The sequence below is a fragment of the Vicugna pacos genome, chromosome 6 (genome assembly GCF_048564905.1).
Source record: "Vicugna pacos chromosome 6, VicPac4, whole genome shotgun sequence".
NCBI lineage: Eukaryota > Metazoa > Chordata > Mammalia > Artiodactyla > Camelidae > Vicugna > Vicugna pacos.
In genome coordinates this window covers 30,625,592-30,638,634 of record NC_132992.1, presented here as the reverse complement: position 1 = coordinate 30,638,634, position 13,043 = coordinate 30,625,592, and the positions used below count along the sequence as shown (strand labels likewise).

Sequence of the window (13,043 nt, the reverse complement as noted above, 5' to 3'; positions counted from 1 at the left end):
TACATTTGTACTATTTTTATTACAAAAAAATGAGAAAATCAGAAGTACAATATTGCCTGTCTTCTTGCTTGAAGATCATATCTTTCCTGCTTTATTTAATATCAACATTCACCACAACTGCAGGAAATTAAATCGAACCTTTAGAAGGTAACGCATACAGACCTGGTTGGGGTTATAGACAATAAATTCATTGTAGTTGAGGGTATAACCCTCGGGATTCAGAATTCCTGTGTCACTCGCTGGTCCCAAGGGCACTATACTCCCATTCCTGCCAAATGGAAGAGAATGTGTCAACATCTACCTCTGGTTCAGCAGCTGAAATAGAGAAAGCAGAGTCTTATCTAGCCACAAGGAGTTTTCTGGCCCTCCAGGCTCCGCGTACTTACAAGGTGATGGAGCGCACAGGACTGGGAGCTATCTTGCCCAGCCCCTTGGTGCTGTGTTTGCCCTGAAGTAATCCTTCTGCCTCTGGATTGGCCCCTAGTAGCTCGTTACACTGACCGAGAGCTACCTGCAAAGCAAAAGATCTTTGAATGACCACATCCTGCTGAGAACTGAATGGCTCTAAAGCCAAACATAAAACCCCAGCAGCACTTTCTTCTGTTCCAGCAGAGGGGTCGAACGCAATGGAAACTGAGCTTGGCTCCCCTCTCAAGTTCTCCCAGGTGAACCTCTTGTTTCTGCGGCCAAGCTTTTCTCTTTGATAAAACAGGAACTAATACAAACTAGAGATCATAGATTTGTTCTTGCCTTACCTCTGACAAGAGCAGCAGTCCAGTATCCTTTAGGCGAGTGGCAAAGCAGTAGTTGGCACTCTTGGAAGACATGTCAGCAAAATAGATTCCTTTTCCAAACTGAAATATATAAATAAGTAACAAGGTCAACTGCTTAACCCACTGCGTTAGAAGGGAGGCTCTTACCATTGACCCTGTGTTCTATTATCTTAAACGCAATGTAGACCCTTCTCCATTTCCCCTCACAATTCTGTTCCAAGGGGAGGCAGAAGCATCAATTAATCTCTGCTTTCTGGGAGGAAAGGAGGGATATCTTCAGGAATTTAAAAAAGAAGGGACAGTAAACGTCACGGTTATGAGTGAGCTGGTTTAATTCTTGGGACTGGCACCACCTAATCCTAATCTAGAAAAAAAGGGCTGAGAAAATTATTATATCCTTTTCCCTTGTACCTACCTCCAGGGTTCAGTTTCTACTCACCATGTAACCTGTGATGGGAGCCTCAGGTGGGGCAATTCGAAGCCCGTGGCTCAGGATCCCCACCCAGTTACTCAGCCTGGAACCATGCCATAGCAGCATCCTAAGGAAAAGCCATTGTTACTGTACTCTCTGCTGCTCTCCTGCAGACACAGGCCATATGCGTAAAAAATGCAACAATGGCTGTCTCTGCCATATCTGCACTTCAGGCAACGGAACGTCCTCCCAAACCCAGAGCTAAATTGAGACCTGTTATGAAGGTCCTCTCGGAAGGCTTCTTTCTCACCCTCCTTCTCTACTTCAAAAACATCCAGCAAGGTCATGGTATAGTCACTGTGTGTGGGAGCATGGGTGGACTGTAAGTACTGGGAAATCACCTGTGAAAAAGAATGAAAGAAATGGCTGATGTGGACTCTGTAAGAGACCAGGCTGAGCTGAAGAACCTAAGGGCTTCTGGTATAAGCTGGCACACCTTTCTGCTCCCAAAAGTTCTCACAAGACAGCTGCAAAGAGCCCTACCATCCCAAACTTCTAGTAAATAGAAATTCTGCCCTATGCTAAAGTTCTCTCTTAACCAGAAGTAGTCAGAGAACAGTGGGGTGGGGGTGGGTGGATCTTAAAGATATGAAAATAAACGATAATTATTCTTACTTTGAACTCATAACTTTCATGGTCTAAAGGGCGCAAAGCACAATGTAGTTTTTTATAGTGTTGGTCCAATGGGTGTTCTGGGCTTTGCAGCTCTGTCTTCACCAGCTTAATGGCAATTTCAATGTCTCCCAAAGCCTGACAAGATGAGATACAGAATCAGCGTGGGAGAAGCCTGGGACAAGAGATTTAATACTTCCCAATCCATACATATCTCACCTCTAGCAGTTGTACTTTGTCCGACAGTTCTTTCTCTGTCCGGATTAATGGAGGGGTACGGAGTCTAAGGACGAGATATAACCCATGATTAGTTCTCTGATGTGTGGCCAAAAGGCACATGACTAAAACTAACAGACTAAAGATAAATCCTTTAGAAAATAGGTATAAGAAACTGGGGTTTTCCATTCGGGAGAGATCTGTAAGCGATGTTAACTTCCAAACATATAAAGAGATATTTTGTATATTCTCTGAGTAGGATAAAACAGACTATATAGATTTTAAGATTTGGAACTAGAATTAAAATTCCTTTTTATGGGAACCTTTTTAAAATAAGATACTTCGACATCAGTAAAGAACGGTTTGGAATATGTCCTATCTAGAAGCAGAAGTAGACCTGTTGACCACTTGGTTATTTCTAGGTCACAGGGCTCTACAAAGCAATAGAAGGAATAAAAATAAAATAAGCACCAGAATGCAGAATCAACAAAGATAAAATGTACTTTATATACCTAATGTCATTTGAGTTCCCACAGATGGTGTTAGTGTGTGACAGTCACCTTACAGGACAGGAAACGGGGGTAGAGGGTGGGGCGTGGGGTGCCTGACATGCCTGAAGGCGTTTTACCTGCTGGTTGCATAGTGAGACCCATTCTCTCTTAAGCTGGTAACTTCCACTTGGTCAGAGAATATGCTTGTAATCAGGCCAAGAGACTGCATCCCATACTCATAAGCTGATAAACTGGCTATCTATAAGTCATTTTGGCTCTATATCTATTCAAGATAATCATTCCCTTAGAAATGAAAGATTTAAAAGATTACAGTTGTGGCTGAATGATGTAGGGAACATGGCTGGGCAGATCCTAACTGAAGTAACAGCACGGGCCTTACCCAAAGTCATGAGGGATTCTGGTGTAGAATTCATTGCATGCTTCCATGAGAGCTCGTCCATGCTGGCCGGCCCGAATGCAATCCTCAATCTTCTTAAGAGACTGGTAACCTGCCTTGATTTGTGCCGCTGTCAGCTTCCCTGCAGGCCCAGCCAGAGATCAGACTCCACAACCAGGGTCCCATCCTTTACTGATGTCCCCGCCCAACAAAGACTCTCAACCTTTCAACCTTCAGAATTATTCCTCCTCCCCACCATACAACCTCTCCCCGCAAATCTCTTTCTTTATTCAGTAGTGTCAGCAAGCTTTAAATCATGATGGTGATAAAATATCCCACTAAAGGAACTAAGAAATATGAAGCCAGAATGTAGGATAGAATCTGAAGCCCTACCAAGTGGGGCTTTCTTGGTGTCATATTTCATTTCTACCATCATCTCTTCCATGGCCTGGACATTACAGATCAACTTTATCAGCTCCTGTACACGAAGATCTAGCTGTGACTCTGGTTTCAAGGGGGATTTAAGAGATTCTTCTTCTTTTGTTTCCTCTTCACTCTATAGCAGAAAAAAAAAATCACTAAAATCTGAAAGGCTATTTTATGCTCCTTACAAGGACTGGCTCTACACTATCCCCAGCAGGTGAACATCAGTCAGCCTCTGCTTGTACACAGGCCCGTTCTGGTATTAACCTAGAGGACTCAATGTGATTTCCACCTTCTAGGCCTCCCATTGTTAAACACTCAGAATAAGTCTAACAGGCCCTCCTAATGTGATGTCATTAAGTTTGTAAAGACATTGTTACATCTCAGATCTTCTCACCTTAAAAAGACTAATTGCTCCACTTTTCAGATATGTAACAGTTTTCAGGAAAGATCTTTTTGGCATCCTGGTTGGACCTCAGCATTCAAAATAATTTTTTTTTTTAAACTGTGGTATATAACCAGCAGTGAAGGCAACTTTAAATGTCATTTTATCAGGTTATTTATTACTCCTCTCTTGATCCATAATATTAAACTTCTATAAACAGAACGTAACATTTTATAAATAACAGAGACTAGAAAAGCACATTCTATCTTCAACAGCCCCTTCAAGATTACAAAGATCAGTGAAGGTTACCCCTGAAGGAACTGTGATCTTAGGTGGGAAACAGCATGACTTAACATATCTCAGCCTATTCTGGTCTAGGACCTGATCTAAGTCATTCTGCCTGACTTTACCCTGGTTAAGAGGGAACTGTTTTTCCCTAAACGTACAGTCAGAGTTTACCTGTGTGCTGTTAGTATAGTCCATGTGTAGCATATCGTATTTTCCAGGCACCTTCTCAAACTTCTCACGATCCTCCCAATTATTTTTTGTTTTGTCAAGGAATCTGTAGAGTTCAGGGTGGTGAGAAAATCTTACAAATAAGGGTCTATTACTAGGGGTGGGCTGACAATTATTTCCTTAGACAGAGCAGCTCCAATCTGTATTTCCCACATCAATTTTCCATAAATCTGGATTCTAAATTAGGACCCTGAATGGACAGAAAAGCTCTGGAGATGAAGGGAACAAAAAATGGGAAAAAAGGACCCTTGAGCTTCCCAAACACCCCAAACATCACAAAAGTCGTTGAGATTTAAAACAAAAGATCCCTATCCAGTTCTCTGAAGGAAACATTCCCAGAGACTCCAGACAGTTCTTTGTATCATTGTAAGAGAAATTTTAAAATAGTAGCTGGATAGTCTCATCTTACTTTCCCCAAATTTCCTAAATTATTGTTCATGTGCTGATTATAGTAGCTTCTTCTGTTTTTGTCAACTTCATGGTTCCAGGTGATTTAATCACCATCTAAGGAAGAAGTTTGGTGTTCTAGTCATACAGTGTCACAGTGGAAAGACCCTGTCATTTAGGCCAAATCACATTTACTATAAAGTTCTTAGGGAAGATACATCTGAGAAGAAGGAGGGTATTTTTTGGTACTCATTTCTTAGCACTTACTTCTTTTGAAAGATTTCCTTGGCCTTGCTGAGGTCCCCTGAACAAGCCACCAAGTTGTGCTGCCCCATTTTCCCAACTGCAAAGTAAATGCCACATGTAAGATAGTTCCCTGCCCCCAGCCCAAGAAGAGTTCTCTAACAGTAACAAGCCAGCTCTCTCAGGTGTCTCTGCTTAGATTCTGGCTAGTGGGCAGGCAGGAAAGAAGGAAAAGGTGAAAGGGCTCAGGGAACGGCTGGTGCTGGTACTGGTAAGCTGCTGACTGCGCAGCCTCCGAGCAGCACTAGCAGCCCAACTGCAGGAGCGCTCTCAGCCTCAACTGGCTGCTCTCAGTCTTTCCAGTGGGACCTTCCCAAGGAGGATGCTGGCCATCCCCCGATTTCAAGCAGTACAATTTGATCCCTAAGCCTCTCCCAGGTTACACAGCCTCTACTTCACTGATTTAAACCCAGAGGATCCTCTGGCTACTCACTAAACTGCTCTGGCTCTCTGAATAACAACTCACAAAATCCACAATGAAAGTCATTATTACCTCGGCCCCATCTCATCCAAACACTGAAGTTCCTCTGGACATCATCTTCTAACAGCTGAATCAGATAATACTTGTTGTTGTTGAACTGGAGATTGGTCTATGATGAGAGAAATATGAACAGAAGAGGACAAACGTTTGCAAATGGAAGCCACACAAACCAATGACTCCTCCGTGGTCACAGGTACCAGTGACTGCCATGAGGAAAGGACAGCACGGGACAAGAAAATCAGGTTCACGTAGGAGTAAAGATATGAGAAAGGAGGAACTGGGTTTCTTATATTAAACTTTGGACTGCTAGAAATATTGCTAGAAATGAAAGCCTGGAAACTTCCTAAAACCCTCTACCCAGCCTCAAATATCCCATGCTGATTGGCTCCTTCTGTTTTTTTCTGCTTTAACTTCCTCCATAGAAATTTCCGAGGCCATGTGTGTTTCCCAGCTCCCAATCTATTCCCAATAATTAATTTCCAAATGAAAATAATTTTGATGCCCCAAAGATCTGTAACTATTAACACTTGTTTGTTTAGGCAACTTACTCTTTAATAGTTCTACTTACAGCTTTGGTTTGTCAGCTGCAGCAATCTGACAATGAGCTGAGAGCAGGAAGCTATTAGGAGGGGACAGAAGGGAGACAGAAACCACTGCCACATCTGACCTATACCTAACACGACGTGACTCGGAGACAGTCAGAGAAAACGTGACTGGTATTTAAAAAGGTGTCCTGTAAGTAACCTACTCAGAGTGAAGACAGGGAGCAGGCCATGATAAGGAACAGCAGCTTGCGTTGTGAGGTCGAGCCCTGTTTATCTGGCACTCTTCTCTGTTAAGTGTGCTGCCTCTTCCTACTTCCTGCCTGCTCACATTATAAAGTCATAGGATGGCAGAACAAAAAGGGGCCTTAAGATCTTTTCTATCTGCTTATGATATTTTAAGTGAAAGAAGTGGTAACAAAGGAGTACTAGGTAACTGTTAAGTTACATGATGGATCAATAAATTCAAATATGAAGATATATTCAGGAACTACATTTAACCAGGCGAATGTGTTATCTCTGTAAAACAATATAAATAAACAAAGAGGAAAACATTAAAAAGAAAAAAATTGGACGTCAGCATCATGGTGCAGAAAGATGCTTCCTTCCTCTCTCTCCTTCAACGTACAACCATTAAGACAACCACAACTCAACAAAGGTGCCTCTGCCCAATACACCAGGACACCAGAGAATTTCCCAAGTCTGTACATCTAAAGGTGGGTGGACTGGAACACAGAGAGGAGGTGGAACTGTGGAAACAGGAGGTGGTGCCTGCACCCTGGCCTCCCAGCCATGGCAGCCAAGCCCACAGCCCCAGAGAACCTGGTTGCAGCCGGTGAGGTGGCGCATATGACTCCAGCCTACTGCTTGCAGTGGTGCTGGTGGCCACAGGTGTGACTGGGCAGTACAACAGGGGAGCCTGTGACTCCATCCCTCCAGCAGTGGAGGGCCCACAGTTCTGGCCTCCACACCCTCGTCATCAGTGGCAGCTCCCACCAAGCCAACAAGACCAGACATCACAGAGGCATTGGCAACCCCTGACTCCCCACTCTGCTTCCCTCTATGGTGGAGCCTCTGACTCAGGAGATCCCAGACCCATGGAAGCTCCTGCCATCCTGGTGCCCCAGGCACTGACACTAGTGACAGCAGCAGTAGAAAGGCACCAACCACCCTGGAGGCACAGCAGTGATAAGGTGGGCATGGGGTGACCCCTCTGACAGTGGTGGTGGAGGGTGGAAAGTGAGCTCAGATACAACCAGAGTCAGGTCAGATAAAAGAAACCCAAAACTTGTGCTATAGTGCCACCTTCTGGAAAACAAAAGAAAGGCCTCTAATTTCTAACCTGTTAAATCGCTACAAACAAATTTTGAAAAAAGCTTTACGGCTACTTCAAATGTGCTGGCAGAGGAACAACTCATCAAAAACCATGAGGAACCACAGTTACGCTGTATCACGAAAAGAAAACGACAATTTTCCAGTAACCAAACTTAAAGTCATGGAATATTATGCAATCTAACTGATAGAGAATACAAGATAGCTGTCATGAAGAAACCCAGTGAGCTACAAGAAAACTCAGAAAGGCAATTCAGTGAGCTCGGGAATAAAATTAATGAACAGAAGGAATATTTTACCAAAGAAACTGAAACTCTAAAAAAGAACCAAACAAATTCTGGAGCTGAGAAATTCAATAAATGAGATAAAGAATGCCTTAGCACTAGAAATAGATATGAAAGAGAGAATTAGTGAGCTCAGACAGAAATCTAGAAAAGATACAGGTAAGATGTAAAAAAAGAACAAGAGGAAATTCTATAAGAACTATCTGACTCTTTCAGGAAATGCAACATTAGGATAATGGGTGTCCCAGAAGGAGAAGAGAGAGAAGGGAACAGAGAGTTTTTTTAAAAGAAATAATGGTTAAGAACTTCCCAAACCTGGGGAAGAAAATTGATATAAAAGTCCATGAAGCTAAGAGAACACATAATTGCCTCAGCACAAAAAGATCTACTCCAGGACATGTTATCTTAAAGCCATCAAAAGCCAATGATTAAAAAAAAAAGAATTTTAAAGGTAGCCAGAGAAAAAAGGATGGTCATCTACAAAGGAATACCCATTTAGGCTATCAGCACATTTCTCAGCAGAAGCTCTACAGACCAGGAAGGAGTGGGATGACATTCTCAAAATACTGAAAGATAAAAACTGTCAGGCGAGACCACTCTACCCAGGAAAAAAGGCTTTCCCAGAAGACAACCAAAAGCTGAGGAAGTTCATTACCACTAGACCTGCCTTACAAGAAATGCTGAAAGGAGCTCTTCTACCTGAAACAAAAAGGCAAAAATACACAAAACTTTGAGTAAGGTGATAAACAGAAACAGAAACCTGCAACTCTATATCCGAATAGGTTTGAAACACCTTATTACAGCATAAAGTTTAAAAGGGAAAAAACCAGGAAAAATAACTATAGCTACTTCAACTTGGTGACATACTCACAACATAAAAAGGGATGATTTGAAACAACAAAAATATAAAAGGGGAAGAAGAGGATGGAACCCACATAGGCAAATGAAGGTAAAATGCTATCAGCAGAAAAATGACTTTTATCTATGAGACGTTTCTACAAACCTCATGCTAACCACAGAACATAAATCTAGAGCAGAAACACTAAACACAAAAAAGAGGAAACTGAGCAAAACATCATAGAAAACCACCAAACCAAAGTAACAGACAGAAACACAAGGAAAAAGAAATAATGGAGATAGAGAGCAACCAGAAAACAAAAAATAAAATGGCAGCACCAAGTCCTCATCTATCGGTAATCATCCCAGATGTAAACGGATTGAATTCACCAATCAAAAGACACAGAGTGGCCGAATAGATTAAAAAATAAGATCCAACTACATGCTGCCTCAGGAGACTCAGCTCTAAAGACAAACACAGGCTCAAAGAGAAGGGGTACAAGATGATACTCCAATCAAATGGCAGCCGAAAGAAAGCAGGTGTAACCAATTCTCATATCAGACAAAACAGACTTCAGGGAAAAAAGGTAACAAGACAAAGATGGACATTATATAATGATAAAGGGGACAATTCATCAAGAAGACATAATGGTTATTAAGATATATACACCAAATATAGGAGCACCAAAATATGTAAAGCAATTATGAACAGACCTAAAGCGAGAGATTAATAGCAACACAATAATATTTGGGGCCTTTTAACACCCAATGGGTAGATCATCCAGAGAGAAAGTCAACAAGGAAACATCAACCCTAAATGAAACATGAAACCAGATGGATTTGATAGATTTGTACAGAACATAGTATCCAAGTGCAGCAGAATATACATTCTTCTCAAGTGCATGAGGAACTTTCTCAAAAATAGACCATATGTTGAGATATAAAACAAGTCTCAATAAATTTAAGAAGATTGAGATCATATTAATAATCTTTTCTGATCACATGGCATGAAACTACAACAATGTAGAAATCCCCCATTAACAAGAAAGCTGGATACTAACTACTCTATATAAAATATATAAACGTTTATATAACAAGGTCCTACTGTATAACACAGGAGACTATATTCAATACTTCGTAATGGCCTGTAATGAGGAGTCTATGTGTATATATAACTAAATCACTATGCTGTATACCAGAAATTAATACATTGTAAATCTACTATAATTTAATAAAAAAAAGAAGAAAGCTGGAAAAATCACAAATATGTGGAGACTGAACAACAAGCCACTAAATGATATGCTACTGAACAACTGTTAGTTCAATGAAGAAATCAAAGAAGAAATAAAAAAATACTGAAGACAAAATGAAAATATGACATATCATAATCTATGGGATGCAGCAAAATTGGTACTAAGAGGGAAGTTTATAGCAATACAGAAACAAGAAAAATCCCAAATAAACAACCTCACATCTAAAGGTATCAGAAATAAAACAAACAAAGCCAAAAGTCAGTAGAAGGAAGGCAGTAATAAAGATCAGAGCAGGAATGAATGAAGTAGAGGCTAAAAAGACAATGGTAAAGATCAATGAAACTAAGAGCTGGTTTTTTAAAAACATAAACAAAATCGGCAAACTTAGATACACTCGCTCAGGAAAAGAGATAAGGCTCTGGTAAGTAAAATCAGAGATGAATGAGGAGAAATAAGAATGGGGACTGCAGAAACACAAAGGATCACAACAGAATTCTGCGAATAGCTACCTGCCAACAACTGGACAACCTAGAAGAAATGGACAAATCCTAGAATCATACTACCTTCCAAGACTGCATCATGAAGAAACAGAAAATGTGAACAGACGAAACTTTAGTAAAGAGATTGAAACAGTAATCAAGAACCTCCCCCAAAACAAACAAGACAGCTTCCCAGGTGAATTCTACCACACATTCTAAGAGGATTTAATACCTATCCTTCTCAAACTCTTCCAAAAAATTGAAGAGGAGGGAATACTTCCTAACTCATTTTGCAAGCCCCACATTACCCTGATAACAGAACCAGACAAGGGCAACACAAAAAAAGAAAACTGAAAGCCTGTATCTCTGATGAACACAGAGAACTGTATGATGATGAACGGAAACTAAATTTTTGGTGGTAAGTACCCTATAGTGTATACAGAAGTAGAAATACAATGTCATGTGAAACTTATATAATGTTATAAACCAATGTTAGCTCAATAAAAATGAATTAAAGAAGAAAAAATAAGCTATATAAAAATTTAAAACCTCAATAAGGACAAAAAGTATACTACAAGGAAAATCAAAAGGCAAATGACAAATTTGGAAAATGTATAAGCAGTTTGTGTTACAAAGGACTATCCTTCATATTATATAAAGTCTCTCAAAGCCTGTAAGGAAAAAAATCAAAAACCTATTAGAAAATGTGGAAAATGATACGACAAGGCTCGTAGGTTCAATAAAAGACATTAAAATCTGCTAAAATATCTGCCTCTCATAAAGAACTCCACTCTCAGGTAGAGTGCACGAGGGCTGAGTACTTGGGGGTATGAACTACCAGTGGCTAACATAAGGGACTTGAGAATTAAAAGATCTGGGCACTGGGACACTGTCGTCAATAATTATCAAGAAGAAATTCTCATACGTGGAATAGTTCCTTCCCTTACCTGATTCAGCATGACATCATAGACATCATTCCCTTCACAGTACACATGGGCCTGGAGAGAAAAGAAAAAAACTGACATTTGTACAGTCTCAGCCCTGATGAGATCCTAATGAGGCTCTGTATTTTCTCATGCCTCAAGGTATCATCCTCCCGCACTACCACCATGCATCTTCCAGGGAAAGAAATGCAAAAGTACGTTCCTCTACACATAACCTATCATTCCTGTAATAAAAACATATTGCCTTCTTGTAATTACAGAAACACAAATGATTCTAACTCACTTAAAGGAAACCGGCTCCAGAGGAAGCCCTTCTTCTGTATTCTTCAAATCCTTTTCCCATTCATCAATAACTCATGCCATACCAGGGCACAGTTTCTCATTAGAACACTAACAATATAATTTTCTAAGTGAGAAAGAGGATGAGGTACAGAAAACTGATGACTAGTCCAGAAGTTAACCATGTTAAAAACACCCTGATTATTAACCCCAAACCCCACCACTCCCATCTTAGCCTTGGAGAAAAGTAATCACTAGTAATATCTTGGAGAGGATTCCTAAAATGAATACTAACAATGTTCCTGACAGGAATCTCAGTAACAAAAGAACAGCTGTTCTCTGAGAAATCAGTGGGAGTCTCTCACCTTCCCCACCTTGGCTGTGCACTCTGGGTCCACAGGAGCTTTACCCTTTAACAGCAAGGTCTTCACAGACTCTGAAGAAAGACAGAGATATACTACATCTACTTGTATGGGAATCAGAAATAGCTGCCCTGGTTAGACAGAAACCTGTCATAATTCACTTTGCCCTTCCCAAGCAATCCCGACCTGCCTGGTTCTCAATTCATCTCAAATACATGAAACTGAAGATTCTGAGAAAGGTTAGTCCTGTGATGCGCCCCAAAGATAGAAAGTTAATTATATCTTCAAGAAAGGAAGAAATAAGAGTTAGCCCCACCCTCACCCATCCGAGAGACCCTCCCTGGCCAATCATGGGAAGCTGACCTTGCCTGTCTTCTGTCCTGTCATTATCAGCCTTTCCTCCAGCCACAGGCTCTTTTCTCACCCCCTGCCTCCGGCATCTTCGAGCTTTCTTTGCAGGAGGAGGGTCTTCTGTAGCTGCTTTGCCATTACCAACTCTTTCACCTTCATTTAATGCTACGGAAGCTTAGGTCAGGAAGAATGGGCAAAGAAGCAAAAGAAAGAATGAGCACACACTATGATGCTGCTTTGAAAAAACATCTTTTTAAAGAGATGGGCTCAGATGGTTTTGTAAGTTTACAAAGGACTAACTGCCACATCACTGTTCCTGAAAACAGTCTGCGTTCCTGAATTGCTATTCTAGCCAAATAAAATAAAAGAAAAGAAAATGGAGCCTTGGGGCTCTTGTGAGCTCATGGCCTGAGGCACGAGTCTCAAAGCCTGCTTACCTCTTCTGTTTATTGTGCCCCAATACCCTCCAAAGAACCCGTCCTCAGACTACCTAAGGTAGTATGAAATAATAGCGGAGGCTCTGGAGTCCGTGCCTAACTTAGAGCCCAGCCCGGTCTCGAGCTGTGGAATCTTGTGGATAACTTCTGCAGAAGCTATCTGTGTACCTCACTTGCCCCTACTGAAAAATCCAGAGGATGACAACAACAGTATCGAATTTCTAGGGTGGGCCTATGCATTTAAGAACACAATACACAGAGTATGATACCTCATCACGTCAATTCTAAACGTTGCATTTTTATTATCTCTGCATTTTACAACGATGCATTTTACAGTGATGACACACGCAGGGACTCACGTTTTAACTGGAAGCGTTTTTCTTTGCTTAGTGGTTCATACTATCATGCCCCTTAAAACTAATGGTTTTTTAACTGGATGACATTAGATATTTAAAATAGTGCTGGTAGTTAGTTGTTACAGGTCAGA

The 13,043-nt window shown here is 41.0% G+C and overlaps 1 protein-coding gene across 5 annotated transcripts in view; it reads right to left on the bottom strand.

The window, feature by feature from the left end:
- PARP2 (poly(ADP-ribose) polymerase 2) overlaps positions 1–13,043 on the bottom strand; it is a 77,600-nt gene continuing 64,557 nt past the window's right edge. For all 5 annotated transcript variants that reach the window (XM_072962752.1, XM_072962749.1, XM_072962750.1 and 2 more), the window contains 15 exons: positions 12,132–12,293; positions 11,772–11,842; positions 11,131–11,181; positions 5,469–5,565; positions 4,940–5,015; positions 4,229–4,331; positions 3,355–3,517; positions 2,965–3,103; positions 2,077–2,140; positions 1,861–1,995; positions 1,459–1,586; positions 1,213–1,312; positions 756–854; positions 387–511; positions 1–268 (listed from right to left, as the gene is read on the bottom strand). In XM_072962752.1, coding sequence (XP_072818853.1) covers positions 109–268; positions 387–511; positions 756–854; positions 1,213–1,312; positions 1,459–1,586; positions 1,861–1,995; positions 2,077–2,140; positions 2,965–3,103; positions 3,355–3,517; positions 4,229–4,331; positions 4,940–5,015; positions 5,469–5,565; positions 11,131–11,181; positions 11,772–11,842; positions 12,132–12,293 — 1,673 coding nt within the window. In that variant the 3' untranslated portion in view covers positions 1–108. The remainder of the gene's footprint in view (positions 269–386; positions 512–755; positions 855–1,212; positions 1,313–1,458; positions 1,587–1,860; positions 1,996–2,076; positions 2,141–2,964; positions 3,104–3,354; positions 3,518–4,228; positions 4,332–4,939; positions 5,016–5,468; positions 5,566–11,130; positions 11,182–11,771; positions 11,843–12,131; positions 12,294–13,043) is intronic.